At 38.4% G+C, this 23235-nt stretch overlaps 1 protein-coding gene across 6 annotated transcripts in view; it reads right to left on the bottom strand.

The window, feature by feature from the left end:
- The window catches only part of ABCB11 (ATP binding cassette subfamily B member 11), a 43568-nt gene extending 29208 nt beyond the window's left edge, over window positions 1–14360 (bottom strand). For 4 of the 6 annotated variants that reach the window (XM_027636841.1, XM_027636843.1, XM_027636847.1 and 1 more), the window contains exons 1-6: window positions 14223–14360; window positions 8781–8883; window positions 5148–5169; window positions 3800–3847; window positions 3661–3709; window positions 1548–1789 (exon numbers count right to left, since the gene is read on the bottom strand). In XM_027636841.1, coding sequence (XP_027492642.1) covers window positions 1548–1789; window positions 3661–3709; window positions 3800–3847; window positions 5148–5169; window positions 8781–8856 — 437 coding nt within the window. In that variant the 5' untranslated portion in view covers window positions 8857–8883; window positions 14223–14360. Of the gene's footprint in view, window positions 1–1547; window positions 1790–3660; window positions 3710–3799; window positions 3848–5147; window positions 5170–8780; window positions 8884–9112; window positions 9229–14222 lie in introns of those variants that run through there. The other 2 variants (XM_027636845.1, XM_027636844.1) reach the window with 2 other exon arrangements.
- Between the last annotated feature and the right edge of the window lie 8875 nt (window positions 14361–23235).

The raw sequence follows: 23235 nt of genomic DNA, 5'->3' as shown, positions 1-23235 counted from the left end.
CATTTACCCAAAATTTTGCACACAGAACTTTTAAGCCAAAAGGGAACACTATGCATCTGACTTGATCTCTTGCAAAAAACAATCATGGAAGCAACTCAGCTGCCTGACACAGATATCCAGTACAATTTTTCATGTTTAATCAAGATCATGAAACAGATCCTCCTAGAAATTGTGCCAAGGTACATGATAAATAAGGAGGTGGCTGGTGACAGCCAAAATGTCTTCACTAAGGGCAACTCCTGCCTGACAGATTTGGTGGCCTTCTATGATAGGGTTACAGCTTTGGTGGCTGAGCAAAGAGAGACTGACATCATCTACCCAGACTTGTGCAAAGCATTTGACGCTATCCCACATGACACCCTTGTCTCTAAGCTGGAGAGAACGCAGATGGACCACTTGGTGGATGAGGAATTGGCTGGATGGTCACACTCAAAGAGCTGCAGTCAACAGCTCAATGTCAAAGTGGAGACCTGTGATGAGTGGCATTCCTTAGGGGTTGGTATCGGGACCAGGGCTGTTTCAGATCTTTGTCAGTGACATGGACAATGGGATTGAGGGCACCTTCAGCAAGTTTCCTGGTGACACCAAGCTGTGGGGTGTAGTTGACATACAGGAGGGAAGGGATGCCATCCAGATGGACCTTGACAGGCTTGAGAGATGGGACCATGGGAACCTCAAGAAGTTCAACAAGGCCTAGTGTGAGATCCCACACCTGGGTCAGGGCAATCTCAAGCATAAACACAGGTGGGGCAGGTGCTGGATTGAGAGCTGCTCTGTGGAGAAGGGCTTGGACAGACTGGAACAAATAATTTGGCCCCAGTCACCTCTATCTAGGTATGTGAATCACTTCCACGTGCTGTGAATTTCAAAGACCTTTAGAAAGTGACTTTTAATTCTAATTAAATATCTAATTAAGTGTGACTTAAAGATTAGAAAACTCTCGGAATGATGCACTGAAAAATGACTTTTAGGAGAGGTTACAGGGTCAAACTTGGCTTTGACAGATGTGTATCTGAATGAATCATCTAGACTCCATTTATTATAGTTCATGGATAGAAACAGGCTGTCTTATATGGTGGTTCATCTGACCTGCCTCAGAAATCCACCATAAGCTAATGAACTGTATTCTAGAAAGGCTCATTTCTCTCAATGACAAGAGTTAACTAACTTGCTCAGAAGTCATCAGGCACTACAGGTAACCAAGTCCTAACCAGAATGACCAGAAGCCATTATTATCTATAGTGTAATCAGTAAAACAGATTAATGAAGTCATATATATAATATGTATATCTGTTATCAAAACAATCATAATCAAAGAATATTCTTGATGACATCTATAGCTGAAAGACCAAGACCCAAGCTGACCTTCTGTCCCTCTAGATAATATCTCCAGCTCAGTAATAGGACTGTAATAAGAACCATGCCCCTTTTTTGCCTTATGAATAGAAAATGTAAGATTTAAAGGCTGAACAGGACCCTCAATAGCAATGCATTCTCTGACAAACTATAATAACAATGGAAAAGAAACAAATACATTCATTACTTACCCACATCTTACTGTGACATTCTTTTCATTCTGATGAATAGTACCATTAATCCACACTATGGTGTTATTTACACATGTCTTGTTTGGGTCTTTAAGCTCTTGCATTTCAATGTCATATTCAATAAATGTGTCTGCCATTGCACCAAACACAAGCAACACAGCTGGTTGGGCTATTCCATGAACAACAGCACAGAAACTACCAACAACCATCATTAAAATCTCAGTAGATGAAGCAAATCGAAACTAAAGAGAGAAGAAAAAATATGGTCTCTGCTGAGAGGCAGTCTTCATACTGCTTGTATACTGATAAATCATTAATTAGGTGGATCAGATAAAAAACCATTCTCTTTAAACTTCAGAATTATCTTCAATACAAAAAGAAGACAAATCTCTCCAATCTAATCTAATTGCATCTGTGATTACAGCCTCATAAATTATTGAGCTCCATTTTAACATGTGAATTAATGTATTACCAAGTAACATTAAGAGCTCAGTACTGTTCCACATTACCATCATTGCAGAAACTAGCTAAGAGATTAAGAATAGTAACTATAATTCATAGAGGGAGAGGGAAGGGAGGAAAAAGCCTTGGGGTATTATGCAGAGCCTCTGAATAGAGTTAGAGAGTTTCTCAAAAGTCTGAGGTGCTTTGGTGGAAATCCAACTAAACATCCCAGAGCAAGTTCTCATAGTTAATATTCTAAAACCTGTTGGCTGAGCCAGGCAGTTATGCATTGGCTCTTAATCTGGGAGAAATGTATAGAAAGATGACATAGTATGCAGCAAAAAAAGAGACTGAGCTGAATCCTATTACCTTACATTTGCTGTGGGCTAAGAGTGTACCCACTTATAGCTGGTCACTTGGCAAAGATACGGTGATTTAAGTTACCTTTTTCATGACTTTTTGAAGTTTGATTCTCTGGTTGAAGTCAGGCACAAATATATAGTTTAAACTGTCCATATAGAATATCAGTTTCAAATGCTATACATTTTGAAATAGGAGAGTAAAGAGAAATCACAGCCTGTTGAAGAACCTATCCAGGTTCTGTAGGTGCTACAATGTGTCTAAGAGAAGAAAGGGTGGAAATTTGAAGCACATATGGAAAAGGGACCTTAGGGCAAAGACAAGATACAGTGAAAAGCAGTTAACACAAAAGAGAAATTAATAAAAGGTCTTTCAAAAAAAACCCCCCAAAACTGTAACACTACCACTGTTCTGCAAACCTTGCTCATAAGAAATCTAGGAATTCCCTTGTTTAGAAAAAACTCCACACAGAAAATGCACAGATATGTGGTATCTGTGGTATCTCAGCACATCTGAGGCAAACATACTGTGTTAACCCACTGCACTTGAAATATCTCTGTAAAACTGCCTATGGAATTCAAACCTCTCTGCTTGAAAGAATAGCCTTCTCTGTGGACAGACTGTTCTCTCCACCCAACTAGGAGTTGAGATACTTAGCCAGGTACAGTACAATGAATGTAACTGCACTAGCCCAGTTTTACAGTCAGGACCATATTAGTCTGGACACATTACAGGCTAATTGTCCAGACTACATCCAAAACAGAAGTAATAAGACCTCTTAGCTGCATGCTGCAGCTGCAGGGTTGGACATCTCTTCACTACATTAAATTTAAAATATATGTGCACCCTATGGAATTACATCAAAGCCTGGACATACTATATGTTATTGTGCATCCACAAGTTTCTATAGCTACCAAATCTCCGAATACACATGGAGCAATTACAAGGGAGCTAAATTATCTGCCAAATATCACACAGTAAATTGTTGGCAGAAATAAGAATGAACCAAGGTCACCTAGATCCCTGTTTTGCATCTTAGCTCATTTCCACGTATCTACCTGTACATTTAATATAATGGTTTTTATAGGCAATTTTGACACAAACATTGATTATCAATACCAAACTGACAAGATTACAAAGGGTTCTATTAAATTCCCATTGAATTTTTTGGCAGGTTTTCAGGCCAAAAGATTTAATCCTTAAAAGTTTGGCTTAGTCACAGCTATTCCCCAAAACAACCATATTGGTTACTGTCACTTATTCTGCAGCACAACACACATCAAATATTTATAGCCATTGCTTTCGTTACCAGCTGAAAGTAGCCAACACGAACACTGTTTTCTTTCTTCTTTGATGACCTTTCAGAACAGAAAACATAGAATTATTAACTTATATTTTAGAACATATTTTGTTCTATACACAAATATAAAGAACTGAACTTAACTCACTTTTCACTTTTCTTCTCTGTAAAAGGTTCTTCATACATATAGAAATTCCTGGCAAAAAGGATAAGATTTTACATTATTACTTTTAGTCTCTTGGTTACTCCTCTGAAATTATATTTTGTTGAGACATTTTCCCCAGGTTTATACTTAGTTTTATAAACAGCTCCTCAAAATACTGTTGCTATAATGTGGATTGTGAGTTCTCTGAGGTCAGTGAGAGAAAAATCTACCATCCAAATTGTTGGCTAATCCTTTCTTTAAGAGAGACCAAAGTCCTGTATGTTCATATTGCCATAGTGCATCTCTTATCCTATCATAGTTGACTTTTTTTCCTCGGTGCTCTCATTTTGTATAATCAGTTAAATCAAAGGACTAGTTGCACTGTTATGGATGGGATCCATACATAGCAAGTAGTCATCATCAGGTATGTGCATTCAGTGATGAATGAGTAGGGATATTCTATTTGTGGTGGGGTTGGGTTTTATCTGTTTCATTTGTTTTTATTTGGTTTTTAATGAAACAAATTAAATCAAGCTATATTTGTCATAAACTGATTTTAGAAACCAGATACTGGAAAGCCTGAAGGAAGCTTTCCTTTCAGGTATGTAGGACCATATATGTGTTATGTGTAAAAGTCCAACAGAACTTGGGTTTGAAGATAAGTGGGAAGACATGGTAGACCTTGAATACTGGCTTGGTGCTCTCTTAGATGGGCAACCTGATAAAGACAAAAATTAAGAGATGCTCTAGCTTCTACATTTTAGAAGTAGCTCTCAGATCGGGTACACTGTATCAGAAAGAGCTGGCTCAATTTATAGCACCCATTGTCCAGCCTGCTACAGAGTTGTCCAAAGTTCTAGAAAGGATCAGGCTCTTAATCCCATTTGGATCTCTGATTATAGCTGAAAGACAAATTCTCTAAATCATTTCATATTTTAACTATCCGGAATTCTACATTTAAATCTTAATATCTGAGCTCAAATGAAGTGAGCAAATTCCTTTTGTTTTAAAGCCTCACAGTTAAGCTTTAAGAGAAATTAATCAGGATTGATTAAAATTCCTGAAAAACTCATTTCTCAAACTAAAAGCACTGAAGAAAGATAAATTTGAATATCAAAAACATTTTCAAAAGGAAGACCATATTTTGCTGGCGTTTTTGTTTCTAAAGGTTTCCAAGACTGCTTTGGTCTACCTGTTTCAGTTGTATCAAATAAGGCAGTTCAGCTGCAAGAGAACAGCTTTTTCAAAAAAAAGTCATATATTTTGTCAGTGTGCCAATTTGATCCGATGACATTAACTTCTTTGAATATTCCTAGAAATATTGATTGTTCCGTTCGTGTACATGACTTACTCTGATTTCTTCAAGCTGTTACCTGTTAGGGAAAACAAATGCACAGTCTAGTTAATAATTATTGTTAAAGTACATAATCTTCTGTAGACATGTGAAATACAAACCCTAGAACCCCATGGGACCTGATCATTCCTCGGTTATAAACATCATATTCTCACTAATACCTATAGAAACCAGGGATATGGTTTACACTAAATACATTATTCAGGACATTTGTCAGAAGTCAACTGCTTTTCATTGCAAGCTGTTTGCTAATATTCAACTGGCTCTCTTGGGAATGGTCTCATCAAGGAATACCACTCTAATGTCATTCTATGCATGCTTCCTGAAAGGAGGATTGATAGCTCTTCAGTCTTGCCTTTTAACAACTTAGAGACTGCAAATCCTGTGGAAGAGGGGCAGTTGTGGCCCTGGAGGGTACAATGAACCTGTTCCACTGATGTCTAGGCATTGTCTAGGGAACCACAGCTTCGAGAAATGGAATTATACTGCAAGACATAATTATGCTGTAGAGTAATTCCTTGGTCCCCAGAAAAGATTGGGATTTAGCTCCCTTTCAAAAGATGTTGTGAAAGACATCATACCTGAAGTACAGCTTGTGTTGTCAGGGGCCCCAAAAAATGTCATCATAAGGTCTGATGTAGAAAAGATTTGCTGTACATCACTTGAGATGACAATGAATAAAGAGCTAGTTTTATATCTACATCACAATTTGGATAATCTAGGGGTACTGAGCATATGTACTTCGTTAATTTATGGTGCATTTGCCAGCTCAACACCAGGTTCAGAACCATGGTTTGCTTTTCAAGCACTGCCTTCCTTTCTTCACATCTAGTGACACATCACTGAGCATGCACAGGTCTGTCTCACAGAGTAAACACAGAGCAACTTTGCTTCACAATTCACAGAGGGTGCAAAAAAAGTCACTGCAACCACAAATTTTGCCTCTATGATTTTTCTACCTAGGGAAAGAAGGTTTTTCCACTATCTCCAGGGTTTTGCATTTGCCAAGAACACAATGTTAGATGGAAACAGTCTGTTTGTAACTGAGGGAATAGCTGATTACATCTCCTTTTTGGGGTTAATAAGACAACTTTATGTTGCTTAACAAGCAGTCTATTGGTTTTATTCTGCTCCCTTTGTTACTTGGGGATGGTAACAAAAAAACCAAGAAATCAGAGGCAAACTCACTTGATAGGCCAAAAAACCACCCCAACTGTAAAAAGAGGAATAGTTATGGTCCCAGTAGAAAGTCTTTTGTCAAAATCCCACAACAAGTAACAGCAACAAGTATGTAAAATAAACTAGCAGACAAAAAACCAACTCTATAAACCAGCAAGATAAATCTAAGCAAACTGGGAGTTCAAAGTAAGTGGCTGGAAGAGATGAACAGTTTTCTGTCCCAGAAGCAGCATATATCCCCTCAACCTATTCACTCCCTTGTTCTCATCATTCCTGCCCACCTCTACACCCATATTGAAATCCACAATGCCCCTTGCATTGAAACTGCTGCTAGTTAGCAGCCTAAGTGAGAGGGTTTAAAAACCAAACCAAAACACAGCAGGTGAGGTGAGTGGGGAGATCTGCAGTGCTACAAGCACACAGACAGCTGCTCATTCCAGCAAGGTGCAGAACAGTGTGCTGGGGTATCAATATACACTGGGGAGAGAACACAATATTTCAGAAAACATTCACATCGGGTCTTTTTACAATCATGAAGCTGAGGTTGCTGCTCCTATGTTGGAGACTTCAAAATGAGCTGCAGAATCTAACATGCCAGAAAGATATTTGATGAGGATTGTTAAAAACCAAAGAAATTATCTGGCTAACACAGAGTGAAAGAAGGTGGGAACATAACACCTTCTGCACATGAAACTCTCGTTCAGTTTCTAATGTCATAGCAAAAAACTGCACATGTAGTGTCTTCTAATGGAACAGCTGCTTTTATGTTTGCAGGTATCACTCAATCTGTACAAAGATAACCCCAATCAAGGCTTAGTCTAACCTCAGACTGAATATTCTAAGTGTATTCAGACTCTACTGTTACACTCACAGCAGTCCTATGAGACATCCTATTACCGATAAAAATTGGAAGGAAATCCCAAATCCAAGCAATGAATGATAATAGATTTGAAATACAGACTTCAGCTATGAAGTTTTCAAAATAGCAACAGACACTGCAGATCAAGTTATAACTGGGACACTGCTGTTATATAGCAGAAAGAGAGGCTTGAAGAGGGCCCTCTTATTAAAAATCAGCCATAGGGTCTTGTAAAAGTATCTTATTTTGTGAAATTTCATTATCTACTTGGTTATGTGAAGAATTATGCTGTGTGCTGCAAGTTTTAACAAAAGGCAGCTGTATGGTTCCCAAGGAATGAAAAACGCTGAGGCTGGACTGTCTTAAACCTGAACTGTTGTCTAGGAAGGGGGAAAAAATCACTTTATCTCAGTCTAGTATGATTTGCTTTATTTTAATTTTGTTGGTGAAAAATAGTTCCAGCAGAGAGGCACTGTCTTTCAACATGAGTCTTTAGTTTCCTGGAGGTGATCTGTCATAAAGTATTTCAAGGGATATAAAACTGCATGCCCTCTATTACTATTCAGCTTGATTTTTCTAACAACACATCTGAATATCTAAAAGATAACCCAAGCTAAGAAAGCATCCCTCCTCCCCAAGCTGTTTTGTTCAGAGCTGACTCAAGAACACTTATTTTGATGATGAAGCAGGTGAAATTGGGGTTGATTGTCACATTTGTAAATCCCAGTAAGGTCCTCATTTAGAACACAAGCTATTTCATGCATGGTTTTAAGCTTTTCACTCACAAATGTTCACTCACAAGTGTTTTCACTCACTCCAGGATTAGGCTGCAGCTGTCATACATACAAAATGTTTGTATGCTTAGGGAGTCTGGTGATGTTTGAGTACTGGAATGCTTTTGAGAACACTTTTTACTCTGTGTGAGGAGCAAGTACATTGCCATTCATTGCCACTTATCTTCCACTGTGGGCTACTGTTTTGTTTTCCTTTGAACTTTACAATCTGTATAAATATTTAACACCCTCTTTTTTGATGGTTTTTCTCAAGTCATATAAACAGAACTGAAAATATTTAGCAGTTTCTCTTCATGTTTCTCCTTGACTCATGCTGCATTTAGACTGGTAAAATGGACATTGCAAAGGAAAAATGGAAAAAAGGAGGACAAGCTCTGATGAGAAAAAGGAATGCAGATCTTATCATTAGTTTATAAGAATTATGCCTATTATAAGTATGACTACAAATAAAAATGTTTGCTGAAAGAAACTATGGAAGACAGCACCTTTTTCTTTTTCACAATAAAAGCCTTTTACTTGTACACCAAAGAGCTGAGCATAAAAACCAATGTAGATACCTTGAAATTGTTAGCTGGTATGTAAATATTGTCCATGAGTAGGGATTTTTATACATAGTTTTTTACAGAAAAGTTGTTTTGCAGGCAGCATACCCGTAACAGCAGATACCACATAACTCTGTATTTATTCCACAGACAGTTTTCTTTGTATTCTGTAGACTATTTGCTTCACTTAGGCCACCCAACATCTATTTCACATGCTTTATAAAATAAGGAGGTGACTGAAGAATAAACTTCTTACATTTACCATCCAAGTCAAAAGCATAGTTATCCTCTCCCAATCTCTTGATGCTACGCAGAACAACTGGGTCAGACATGATGATTATTTACTTCAATCAGAAACCCTGAAAAGAGATGGTGGGAGGGAGAGGAAGAATATCAGCATACATTTGTCTGCAAACATAAAACAATATTAATTTAAACTTCTACTTACCTCAGTTTTGCCCTCATGATCCCAGGACGATGTCTGGGATTACAGCACTGATTACAGCACGAGTTATAACAGAATAGCTGTGACAGACTCAGTGAAACTACAGAGCAGAAAAACACCTCAGAGAAGAGGGCTCAACTCACCCCAGAGCGCAAAGCCTCTGACAGGCTTCAGTGCCTCCTGCCTTGAGCAGAGCTGTTCCCGGGGCTTGTCAGCCACTGCAAAGAGTCCTGTCCCCATTAATGGCTCTGTTAAATAAACTACTGCCTTTGTGTGAGTGACATCTGTAGGCAATAGAGTGAGATATTAACATGACAGGTCCTGCCTCACTTATAAGGGAGCAGCAGGCAGGAGACCTTCCCTGCCTTGTGCTGTCCCAGGTGTCAGCAGCCGGCAGGACCATGACAGGGGACAGCTGGGGGACAAGGGTGGATGCGGGGAGGCCCCAGAGCCACATCGACACCTGCATCATCACCACCACAGCAGCACTCCCACAGCTCTTGGCTACCACACCTGCTCCTCTGGACAGTTTTATTCCTAACTACTCACACGGACATACTGAGCAGATGTCATACATGAGAAGAAATAAGAAGATGAAGTTGGTACTTTTTTGTTAAAGAAGCTCTTCTGTGAGGCAAAACCTGCCAGTAGTTAGGCCTGGCATCCAAGATGGTGCCCAGGGAAAAGTGCCGCAGAAGCCCTCCCCAAAACATGCCCTTTCACAACCGAAGTCATCTCATCCACATCTTCGTTTAATGTAATGTGTCCCAAAACATGGTTACAATATCTTATTCCAGTCTTCAAACATCAACATTTGCATGATTATACTTCTGTATAAACCTCTCACAACCTCTCATTTCAGGCATATTGCAATGCGTTTGGATAGCAAAACTTCTGTGTAAAAGACGCATTTCCATAGATTACTTGTGTTACACCACCTGACTTCCCAGTCAGCTGAGTTTCTACCTATTGAGCCCTCTAAAGGAACCGCTTATTTCTTTTTAATAGCATTAAAACTACCAAAATCCTTCATATTGGTAATAGTTGTGTGATTAGCTACAGCCAGGCAGTTCCTTATAAGTAGGAAGGATTGAGAAGCAGATTGGCTTTGAAATTACCCAAGGATGAAGGAAATAAATTCATTCTTAGATCAAAGTGGAGCAACATAAGGATCTAGTCCAGTGATTCAGGGTGCATATGTAACTTTTAATAATTTCACTTCCCATAATTACCCAACCTTTCCTTTTTTTTTACTTTTCTCTCCAATTTGGCTTTCAAGAACCGCTGACTCCCAACTCCAACTCTTTTTACCCTTTTCCCCTGAATTTTATGTGTACATCCCTTGGCACATCACTAATACATCGCTAAGTCACACTGGAAAGGCCAAACTCTCTTGAATAATTCTAAGAATCTAATGCAAAATTCAATTATTCTTATTTTAACTAATCTCAACAAACTTTAATGATCAAAGATGTCTGAAGCACTCCCCTGACAATTACTGCTTCAGTATCCTTCTTGCTAACATAGTTTTTTCCTAATGTATAATCTGAAAATCTTACTTCTTGTGCACCAGGGAGATGAAACATAATATTCCTTTTCACTTTGTAAGTAGGCTGTATTTATTTTTAATATTACTAGAAAGTCACCCTCTTCAGATAAAGAAAGCAAGTCATTCAATTTTCCTTGGTAGGGTATATTTCTTAAACATTTGATCATTTCCACTGGTCTCCTCTGGATTCTAGTATATCTTTAATGGAGCGATGAGTGCATAAGAGCACTACAGCACCAGTCTTACCAACACTGGACAAAGATTATTTCCCATGTCATGGATTATATTCCTGTTCACACAACCCCGTATGACATTTGGGTTTTTAACAAAACTATCACATTGTTGATTTGCATTTAAGTAGTCCACCATAGCCACTAAATTTTTGCAAACAATTTGCTACAGAGTCAGTTGCTTTCCAAACTAGGTTTTCACATTTGATTAATCCTGCCTGATATTGCCTACATTTAATTGCACCTTACATCCTTCAGCCCATTTTACCTGTTTATTAAGGGGATTTTGACTTCTAGTGCCATTCTTCAGGAATATATGCAGAACATACCTGCAGTCTGTCCCACCTTTATGTCATGACTGAATTTAACAATTCTCCATTGTGTAATCCACATAATTATCAATATTACTGGATTATACCATTAAAAAGGTAGACCTCTGCAGAACTTCACTTAGCACACCCATTCATTTGGACACTGCTTCATTGATCACTACTCTATGGGTGTAGGTTTTTTTGTCTAAAAGCAGAGACAATCTACTCATCTGCTCATCAGTAAATTCTGACCCCCTTACATTTTGTGACCCCCTAAATTGTGACCCAAATTCTCTTCTTAAGTAAATGTGTAAAGCCAAAGAACTACTGCAATAGCAAAATGTCTAGCCAGGACTAGAATAGTTACTTAGAACATAAAATCACAGGAGCTTTTAATTAATCCCCACATACAAATGAAAAATTTACAATTTTAGTCATAATTTCTCCATTCTCTGAGGCAGATGGCAAATGAGCTGAACAAGTTATGGTACTTCCTAAGTTGCAGTCTCTACCATGTGCAAATTTCCAAGTTCTCTTTCTGCTTCTGACCAGAAATAAAGGAAAACATCATCAACATATCACTGTTTCACATGGGATCTATATACAACTCATTAAATTTCACTTCAGCTGAGTTTGTATCAAACATATGGAAGAGGATTTAAAAAGGGCTTAATTTCCAGATTACATTATTCAGTTTATATTGAAATAAAGGTAGGTTTCCCAAAAGAGCAAGTATATTCTCCTGAGAGCTTCAAGTCCCTTGAGATTATGTTTTCACTGAAGATGAGAGTGATAATTTTTTCCAAGTGGGAGAAGAATTTTCACTCACTTTTTTAGTAAAAACACAAAACTTTTTCTCCTCCCTTCTGCCTTTTGCTGTGTTGGATTAATTGAAATAGTTTCAAACAGAAGATCTCCAAAACCTGTTCAAATCACCCTAAAGTTCTAGAAGTTTCTTAAGAAGTTTCTCAGCCAGCTCATTTTTGGCGATTTTGTCAAAATGATCACATTCTCAAAACAATTTATTTTTACATGTCAATTCAGTTGTGTGGTTGAAGCTGGAGATCTGAAAACAAAGACTTTTTGTTCCGTTTATAAGGAAGTTTGACAGTGGTAGTACAGACGGGGGAACCTTTCACAGTGATGTGATTTTAAGGAAAATGCAACTTAAATATGCAATTGCCCTAAGGTTAGCCAGGTTTTTTTTACTTTAAGTATATGTTTTTATGAAGGACACAGTTAAAGAAAACACAAATTAATAGATCGCTCAGAAAGCCATTAGTGTAAGAAAAATATTCAAATCACAATATTTGTATCTTTGTTAAAGCTTTTCAAATTTTTTGTTCAAGTAGTTAAGCATTATTTGCTGAATTAATAATACCCAGCAGATACCAACTGCAACCATATTCTTATATTTTCTACTGCAAAAAAATAGTTTGTCACAACAGTAATTTTAGTAGCAATTTGTTATTAAACGTGAAGGCATCATTTGCAGTTCTATCTAGTACTGACTGCTTCACACTGCTTAGCACCCAAGTGATGCTACTGTATAAAGAAAGCTGAGCTACTACACAAACTGCTGACTTTGCACTGAAATTAGTATAATGGGAAATGTCACCTGGATTTTGAATATGTGTTCTTCTGGAGTAAAGAAGCAACGTTCCTACCTGTTCTGCTATCAAAAGAAATCCAAACTCTAAGGGTGGTATTTACAAATACTTTTTAGCAGCTTTAAAATACTTCATGACTCACAGAAGTATAAACCTACTTAAATTAAATGATATAAACCACTTGAACCATCCTACTGAGTGTGGATCCCAGTTAAAAGCCATGAAGTGGTTAAAAAACCACCTCACTACAGTTCTGCTTCAGAAAGGTAATGCATAGTGTCATACTATAAAGCGATGAAGGCTCAAAAGTAAAGCAAAGCAAAGTCACTCTCTGCCTGTCCTTTTTCAGCTACTTGTTATTTGACTCTGCTACTATTATTCTACTCTGTATTTTAACACTATGAAATGTATTTTGCAACTGATTTTTTAAGCCTGAATGCTGACACAGTTTTAAACAGGAATAGTGGGGGAAAAAAAACCCAATAATTGATAGACTTAAAAAAGAATTCTAGTTACAAAGACTTGCTAGAGCTAAATTTTCTGGAATTATGTCACTTTTCCAATAAAATTATGACTGTCTCACATTTTTGAAAGGAAACATATTTTTCCTATTTTTTCTAAAGCTCAACACATCAAATACTATCCTGTCTGGTAGGCATCATTCATTAGCTTACTGAAACAGATTAGTATAGCAGATAAGCATGCTGTATTAAATTATTAAAATAACCTTCCTCAGTGTCTGAATGTTTAACTGGGGATCATTTAACACATATTGAAAAATACTGTTGCTGATGTCTGCATTTAAAATGATAGAGAGAGTATAAGGCATTAGATTATTCTATCTACCTATGTGCGTGCAAAATATAACCTAGGAGCAGAGGATACCTCAGAAACTGCACTGAAGTGAAATAGCATCTTAACCTAGCCCAATACAGTATGGCTGTTGGATTTTTGATTAAAAAAAATCTTTAAGGAACTCAAAATCTAGATTTAAATAAGTAATACTTGAAAAATGTTAATAAAGGAATATACCCTGTGAATGAAGCAACATTAGGACCTCATCCAAAGCCCACTAGAATCTATTTCAAATAACCTCTTTATTCAGATTAAGATCTTTATTTAATATAAAGGGGAAGAAGGGAGAGAGAGAAAAACAATGAAAATTGGCCCTGCAAGCACTGTTCTTCGTGTTTCTTTAAACCTAGGTTCCTCAGATATAAATAATAGCATATAAGCAGAAAGACGTTTTGCTTCAAAATAAAACTTGAATGTCTTGTTCTTCAAACAGTTCTATTAAAACAAAAACTCCAAAATTTAAAAAAACAAACCAAACCAAAACAAAAACAAAAACCAAAACAAACAAAAAACCAACCAACCAACCAAAAAACAAAACACACAAAACAAAACAAAACAACAAAAAAACCCCACTAACTTGCAAAGAGAATGCAGCATTTAGCTTAAATTGTCCCAAAGAAAATATACATGTACTTTTCAGTTCAGGAAGTTTCATCAGTTAACTCTGAAATATTAAACACGATAGATTTGTTACTCACCTGTGTCTGTGAAAAATCATAGAATCACAGACAAATTGCAAGGAGCCTGCTCAATCAGTCAGTGAAGTTCCCAACCATTTCCCAGCATATTTTCATTATTCTAACCCATTTGTTAGAACCGAATTTTTTAATTGGGCATTGGCTATTTGCACCTGGGTCAATAACCACACGGTCACAATGTTCACAGTTCATTGACATCCAATGGAGTGTTTAAATTTGACTAATGCAATCTCACAACATAAAGTCAGGGCACTTGGAAAGCAATTATACTTGAGGAGACCAGACATTCTCTGGAAAACAACTCACAATGAATTATTATAGCATTATTTTATCAGCATTAGTATCAAATTACTTTATTTGCCAGGCAATAATTTTGTAAACTATTATCCCTACTATAAATAGCAACACCAGCTGAATAACACAACAATTGGTTCAGAGATTAAGCCAAATTCACATTAAAAACTTGCTCAAAAGCTTTGTTTTCTAACCCACAGCTTGCCTTTCTCCCCATGGCTTCTAATTTTTTACAATTTTTCCTTTGAAATTAATATTTTACAGCCTGAGTAGTAGTGAATTCTAGTTGGAGATGAGCCCTCCACGGACTTTTCAATAAGGGACACTGATGAGGACAATGCTGTGACCACAGGGTTTAGTTCCTCTCTGAATTCAGTTCTTGCAGAGGGCCTTGACTGATAGGACAAGACAGAAAGACAGTGTTTTAGTCATAGTGACTGTCAGCCCTGCTCGAGTCGTCTGCGCCCTCAAACTTTCCATGATAAAGCCTCATGCCCAAAAGTGCATCACGACTAAATGCTAACCAGAACTCCAGTTTTCCTTGTTCAGCATCATTATTGTGTTCACAGTGACAGCATAACTAAATGCAAAACTGGTGTCTTTTCCCACCATATTTATTCACCTTCGACAGCTTCTTGAGGAGCAAGTTGGCCAAAGGTAATTCAAGGCCTTTGCTTTCCAAAGTACTTGAGCAGAGCTCACTTGCACTTGCACACAGTCATCCAGCACCTCCAGAGAAGATTTGGTTTGCCAAAGACAGAATATAACTTTAGCTTTACATAAATTACTTCAGTCTTCTTACTTAAAAACTTTGCTCATCTAAGCATTCAGAAAGTGTGTGCAGAGCGTGTTCCAAACTGCTAATGAAGCAGGTTACGGTAGTGATGAATTGGAGCTAAGACCATAAGCTACTACAACCCTTTTGAAGGGCTCTGCTCCCTTGTAAACCTCTGCTTCTTTCAAATCATCCTTACAAAAAATCCTGAAGATTGATAAATTCTGACCTGAGTTTATGACATCAGCCATAAAAATGAATCTCTGGTGAAAAATCACCCAAATCTGTGTATATCAAAGGGGAGAATATAAAACACTCGGTTCTGGTCCCACTCCCACACAGTCATCTTCATCTTTTACAGCTGCTAATGGAAAAATTAGCCAAATTCACTCCATCTCCTCAAGTCCTCTTGTACTTTGTTTCCTTTTGTCCCTCCCAAAGATCTTTAGCAGGGTTCTACAAGGAAACCTCTTTTTTACACTTAGGAGCAAGACTTCTTTCGATGGCTTTTATCATTTTTACTGCAAACAAAAAGCTGTACATTGATAAGAAATCCATTTCCTTTCTTTTTTCTCAATCAAACTACATTTATTCATACTGAAATGGGGAATAGCAGACTCTTCCCTTACAGTGAAATCAGGAAAGTACCTAAGGGCACAATGGGGATGTTTCTGTGAACGTGACTTTCTCTTGTTATAAAAAGTAAAAACTCCAAGTCGTTGACTAATGGGAGCAGACACCTCCAGGTAGGAGGTTGGCTCAAAGAAGGAAACAAACTAATTTCTTCTCTCGTGTTCTAAATCATGATCAGAGACACCAAGTCATACTATGTTTATTTCTTGGTCACAAAAATATGCTATACTGAAACTAGAAAATACTTCCTGGAGTGGGTGCAGCAGGAAGGCCAGGATGTAGGCAGCAAGGGACTTACCTACATCTAGCAACTTGTCTTGTTTCTATACTTAGCCTCTCACCATCTGCTCTTGGAAATTACCAGAAGCAGGACATGCACTTATTATCCCATTGATCCTACCCAAGTCTGGCAAGTAGTAAGGATTTCTTCTAAATTCCAAATCCTTCTGCAAGTAAAAATAGCAGAGATAGCAACAACACTTCCAAAAAAACCCAACATAAATTTTAAATGCAAATTATAACTTTTTTATCCAAATTAAGTGATTCACCGTGTTAAAATAAATCTTTCAAAAAGACATTTTTCAGAGGGCTTGCCCCACCCTCTGGGCAACCAGCCCCACCTCGCCTGTTCCTGTCAGAAGCTAGCATGTCCATGTGGGCCTGCCTCTCCCTTGTGCCTCATTTTTCCCAATCACTCTTGAATGCCACAAAACAAACACCTTTGGGGCTTCTGATCACTCATATCACTCTCTCTCCTGGAAATTACAGAAAAATACGTTTTTTCTTGATGAGCCCTTCGGTTTGTTTTTGTTTTTTGTTTTTTTTTAGTTTTGGTTTGTGGCCCCTATAAAAAATTGTACGTAGATGTTTACATTGCAAAGTGGGACCACTGTGGATGGGCACTGAACCTGTCAGTCTCCCTGGCAGGCTGGAGTTAGAAACTAACTGAAAACCTTGTAATTTCAGCACTTTTATTAATTTGACATAAAGTCCCACATGCCTGTTGCCATGGCAAAAACAGGTCTTTTCCTTCAGTATAGCTAAATTAGCTTTTATTTGTATTTATTGACCAGATTGCATATCAAGCCAAGACTTTGTTTTGGTTAATTTACTAATTATAGTTTATAGTAGGGTGTGATGAAACACAGGTCTGCCTTTTTCTCTAGAGGGGCTGTTCTCAAAGTCTCTCCAACCGTAGGCCCCCGGGTTGCTTCCACGGCCAGACCTGTATGGGCTTTAGCAGGCATGAGGTACATCTGGAATGGCTGAGATCCCGGACAGGTAGGTGTGGGAGGGCAGGAAAACAGTGCCTCTGTGCAAAGGAGGGCAGATTTCCGTGAGGCCTCCAGAAGCAAGACTGGCCTTGACTCTGATGTGCAACAGCCACAGACTACCCAGAGTGCTAGTCAGCTGCAGGTGCAGGAGGGCTGCAAAATCCCAGCAGAGTAAGGGATATTAAAAAGAGAATGGTAATTTTAGTAAGTGTTGCAAGAGAAGGAAAGCTAGCCTTTGTGCTGGGTCTGCTATGCATGCGTACATAGGCCACGGGAAAAATTTTCTTGTCCTAAAGGAACTCTGAAATACTACACAGGGATGGCAGCTACCTAATCACTTCTTCATACTTTATTCAATACTGATGCTGCAGAGGAAGTTAAGCAACAAAAACTAGCATCTCTCAATTGCAACTTTTGCAACACGCTGGGTAACTTCCAACCAGCACAAGAAGCTGCATTTCAGCAGCACACATATTTACATAAAGTACCATGAACTGCCACAGGGCTTCCAATAAAAATGGAGATATATTTAACCTCTCATGTCAGAGCAGAATGCAGATATACAAGAAGAAAATAAAAGCAGTGATCTTTTCCCTATTATGTTTAAAAACATGTCAGGTGTTTGCAATTTCCTTTTAAATTAATTTGCCAGAGGAGAATTCGACCATAGTAAATGCAACTTCATTGCATCTTGCTCTGCAGAGATGGACTGTCTGTTAGCAGTCTCTGAAAAGATCTGTACTCCTTTAAATCTATTTAGAAATACTTTTTTAGTCAATTGCTTTAGGCATCTCCTGTTTTTCAGCCATAAGCATTCATGAAGAAGTGTAACTGAACTTGCTTCTCTAAGCAGAATTTCATCCATCATCAATAGTTACTATTAATAGTTCACTATTAATTCAATTGGAGTATAATCCCAGATATGCAGGCTCTTCCCAAACATATTTTTTCAGTATTGATGTTTTCACACTGCCTGAGCTTCACTCCAGCAGATGAAGGATTCCAACCTCCAACCTTCTTCCTGTGCTCAAGGACCACAGGCAAACTCTCACAGCCCAGCTGGTGAAAATTTATTTCTTGAGAGACAAAGGGACAGTACTTGCTACCCTGCTTCTTGAGGGTAGCACTGACAACCAAAGGTTTTAGTAAAATAAAGTGAAGCATTTTTCCAGGTAGCATTGCTAAAGTATCTACACTAACGGGAAAGGTTCTGGGTCCTGGTTGCCTTGTTTGACCTTTCGTTGCCTGTTGGCCTCAATCTCACTCTTATAACACATTACCAATTCTCATTTCTGCTCAAGAAAGGGAAAAAAAGGTAGTAGAGTTTTTCTAAAAATACCATGCTACATTCACAGCTTATTTTACTTGACACTTGACAAGTGTGTGTTTGTCACCTTTCAAGGAAGAAAATCTCACTAGAAGGATGTTTTATACATCTAGGTAGCGGTAGATAAATATTTGGGAATGTGCTTAAAAAGTCAGGCTTATCAATGCATCATTGTCAGAACAGAAATCCAGTTCCCAGAACCTTCATTGGGACTGTTTGCACTAACATGCTTACATGGGTTATGGCACAAGTGCTCAGCACCTCCCATGCTGTGTTACCCAACTAGGAAACAAATTAAATAAATTCCGCTTCAGAAACGTGGAGTGGTTTTGTTTTAAAATTTAAATACAGGCAATAAATTACTTCTAAGTTATCACTCATTCTATCAAAAGCAAAAATCACATATGAACTTTACTGAATAAGTCTGAATATAACTATTTTTGAATACTGCTTGCAGATCATCAGAAAAATAGAAAAGCCACATATCTCTGACTCAACAAGTTGTGCAAGACAAGATACTGCTGCTGTTAGTGAGGCTAATTGATTTCAATAGGGGTGGTATTGCAGTTGAGTTTACAAAGGCCCAAAATCCTATGGGCTGGATTCTGCTAACTTTGAGTCTTAAATCTGGTCCATTACAATTTGCCATAGTACCAATTATATTTAATGCTAAATTTCAATCTCCTTTTCACCTTTCATCTTTTCATAAAATTGTTTATAACTTGCCAAATTTCTTTTATTTGAAATTGTGATTGGTTTCAGGCCAAAAGTGATTTTTTTCCTCCCATGAAAAACTATGAGTAAGGTCAGACCAGCTAAAGTATTCATTCACACAACTCTAACAGCTGACACAAGAGAACTGGTTTTACATTTTTATTTTCCCCTCCCATTTCTGAGGGCTTAGAAATGTTTCTCAAATCCATCTAGTGTTTTTCTTCCACAAAAAGCCAACACCACCCCTTCCCAAAAAGCTGTGACAGGGTGAAGACTATGCAAAGGGTGATGGAAAGCACGGTGATAAAACCTGGACACTGAGAAAAAAGCTGAATACTGCAGAACATTCTCAAACACCTCCTTCACATCATTGCCTTCTCGGTCCCTCACTGATTTTCTGTGAAGTCTCTCCCATTTCAATTAATCTAACACATTAGGTTAAAATTTGTCCCTTGACTTCCTTCTTGAATTTCCCTGCAGGTCACTGGGGACTTGTCAGTAATGCTGGGATTATGGGGCCATCCGCTCCTACAGACTTGAATATTGAGCACTTTAGAGAACCAACTGAAGTTAACTGGACTCAAATATGTTGCAGTAAAGATGCTTGCCCTGACAAAAAAAAGCAAAGAGAAGGATAGTAAATGTATCCAGTGTTGTAGGTTGCCTAGCACTTACAATTTCCTTTCAAAGGATTTAATGGCAGCTTAAGGTATAACACTCCCTATGAGGAAGAACCACCCTTTTTGCTTTCCTAAGGCTCATATACTAACTAAAAACTGGTATACATGCAGAATAGCAGCTGATTTACAATCCTGGCTCTTGGTATAAATTTGGAAAACATTATACACTTTAGACTTACACTTCTTCTGCCACTTTTGAAATGGTGCAAAGCCTGTTGGATACACAAGCTCTCCTCAAGTATTATTTCAGTGTAGCTGGTACCCTTATGTGCTCACAACTAATCCATCTTGGTGTGCACAGAGGCCTTATTGCAGAGGAAGCTCTAGTCAAGGGAACTGAGATGCCTTTGCAACATTAAGTGCACCTAGAAATTTCCTGCAGCCGCCCACCCAGAAAAAATACATACCATTAGATATTGTGTGATAGCAACTTTTGTCTAAGCTTTCTTATCCAAACACTTAATTATCACAATTGCTAGAGAGATCTAGATAACACAGCAAACTAATTTGGGGGACCACCAAGGCAGCTTCTTGTAACTCAAACAGGGAGCAATTTGTGTGCCTAAAAATATACAGAGCCATTTTAGATATCAGGACACTCACACAGGACTGAGACCCACCAGATGAGACCAGAAGAAACTGTACAATCAGCCAGAGGTTTTCCCTAAAGAAGGGATTCCCTCATACATGCAAATTGGCTTTACATACTTACATTTAGGCAGCCAGCCAATCTTTCAGACAACTCAGATAATTAATGGGCTACTGCAAGGTGAACTAAGACCTGAAATACACTGTCAGCTACTGTGCAGTCACATGCACATTCTCACTCTGTGAAGCATGTAAGATAGTTCACTCCTCTTTCATTTAGGGATAAAAAGCTGAAAGTTCCCAACCACAAATAAACCTCACAGTATTTGTGTTCTGGAGTGCCATATAATGACAGAAATAAAAATGTTAGTACAGCAAAAAATCCAACACTTTAAATAGTAGTAGTGATAATAATAATAATAACAATGTCTAGTGCAATTAAATCCTGCCATTGCAGGAGAGATATGAAAGTTTTTGGGGTTAAGGTTTGTTGCATTCAACCCAGACTGTCCAAAACAGCATTAAGTAATCTAGCAAAGATTATGAAAGAAAAGGAGGTGATATTAAGTTTCTCCCTGATACTAAAACTCAACTATGGAGAGGAGTATTTTCAGAAAGGTGAGGTAATGTCCAGACGTTTGTGTCAAAAGAAGCAATACATTTGTCACTGAGAAAGCCTTGCAAAGTATCATTACATCTCTTAAACATTCTGACTTTTTGGAAAGACTGTGATGTGAAAAATTACTTTTCAAATGCACCTGCATCACAATATGACTACCCACACAAAATACTTGGTCTAAGAAGATTTATTCAAATCTTAGTTAAAGATTAATTATTCATATTGGCTTGTAACTTTTGAGTGAACTCCCAAACAGAAAAACTTTTATCTGCTGATGTAATCAATGTGCTCAATGTATTTTTCTGTCATTATTGTTTATTTACCTAGTAATCAAATAAGGATCAAGTCCCTTTGCTTCTGTTAGCTCCGGTGAGGAAGCAGCCATTCCCAACCTGTCTGATAGACAGTTGCCAAGCCTGCTTGAACAGGGACTCATTGTCTTCCGATCCTTGGACTTTCTTGTTTCACACCAAGTCTTTCTAGAAGCTAAAGCTTTTCATCCTTTCTCCACCAAGAGTACTCAATCAAAAGTGATTAGGGAAACAAACTATGAAATGATACCACCTACTCTGATCTTTATCTTTAGACATTTTGGTTTGGCTGGTTTAATTCAATCCCTGTCAGGCCACTAGTATGCCTTCAGCTGCTGTGAGACACTAGCACTGGAAATGTTAACATTCGAAGGAAAATACAAACAGGATTTGGGATAGGGCACACTAGCTGTAAACACGTTCTTTAAATTAGAAATGCAGGAAAAATATCAGCTGCCTAAAGTATTACTTCTGTATGGAGGACTAGATTCTGCTGACATTTGCTCTCCTGGGACCAGATGCCTCATTTACTCAAATGCCAGCAACAAAAGCCAGTGACTTCTGTAAGTAAGCAAACCACAGTGTGCTCTGCTAAGACTAGCAGAACCTGACCTGTTCACAAGACTGTGAGGCAGATGAGAACATATTTAGACATATGATTTTAAGGAGTAGAAAGGACTTCTCATGGAAAAGATCCTTGACTTCCACAAGGTCAGAACACGCTGGGGGACTGCACCCACAGGACCCGGCTTTGGTTAGTTTGTTAGAGTTAGCTTCAGACGTGCGCTTCAGAACCTTCACCTGTCCAGCAGGAATAGCATTAACTTCTCAGTTTTCCCTGGAGAACCAAATTTCCTTCCCCAATGTTAAGCTTCAAGCAATTTTTCTACATCCTTTCTATGAGTCAGGGATCTCATTACAAAATACACCTAAGAAATCAATGGAAAATCAGGCAGTCAAGACTGTCTCATGCTAAGCTAACAGAGAACTATATTTAGAGCTCACTTTTTGCTTGTGGGGTTTCTCTTCCAGTAAGCTCTCTCACATGTTATGTTCTAAGAGAGTTGGAGAATCCTTTGTGAGAAGGGAACTTATTGGGAAAATTCCCAATTTTGATATTTTCTGAGATGCTAAACTTAATCTATTCAGCTTTCTGAAATGACTTTCTGCAGTTCAAATGTAGTTTGCTGAGAAAAAAAAAATCAGTGGTAGAGAGAGAAAAATTCCTTTCATGTTTTTCTCTCCTACATTTGTATGGCAAAGGATTGCTACCCACAATAGTAGGACTCCAGACCTGACACTGATTGAGCGATGTCCCCCTGTGACAGGCTTTGCATGCTGGTAGAGTGATGTTCTGTGGTCATTTCAACCACACCGCAGAGCCTACCACTAGAATCAGGCCAGACAGGGTTAGGCAGGAACTTCTGTCAGGCTCGTCCTGAAGAGCAAATCTTTACCAGCCACCTGTTGAATCCCCAAGTCTCCAGCAAGCAGGACACACTTGACTGCCCAGAGAGTGCTGAAAGTACAGTAACAACCAACACCACAGCTGAGGCTGGTGTGGCACTGAACAGTGGCAAAAGAAGCAAGAACTTCCAGGCCCAAGCCAAAAGAAGCAGGGAGAGAAACTGAAGGGGGAAGAGATGCCCACCAAGCAGAGGATGATGTAACAATTCTGCAGCTCCTGACAGGGTAGTCAGACCAGGTGTCACCAGCTAGTCTGTGACAGGCTGCCGTTGCCATGGTCCAATCAATTATATGGGGCAAGATCACTTCCAGCTCCATCCTACCACCTTGC

This window comes from Corapipo altera, unplaced genomic scaffold (assembly GCF_003945725.1).
Source record: "Corapipo altera isolate COAL_440 unplaced genomic scaffold, ASM394572v1 45, whole genome shotgun sequence".
NCBI classification, from domain to species: domain Eukaryota; kingdom Metazoa; phylum Chordata; class Aves; order Passeriformes; family Pipridae; genus Corapipo; species Corapipo altera.
This window is presented reverse-complemented; position numbering and strand designations above follow the sequence as displayed.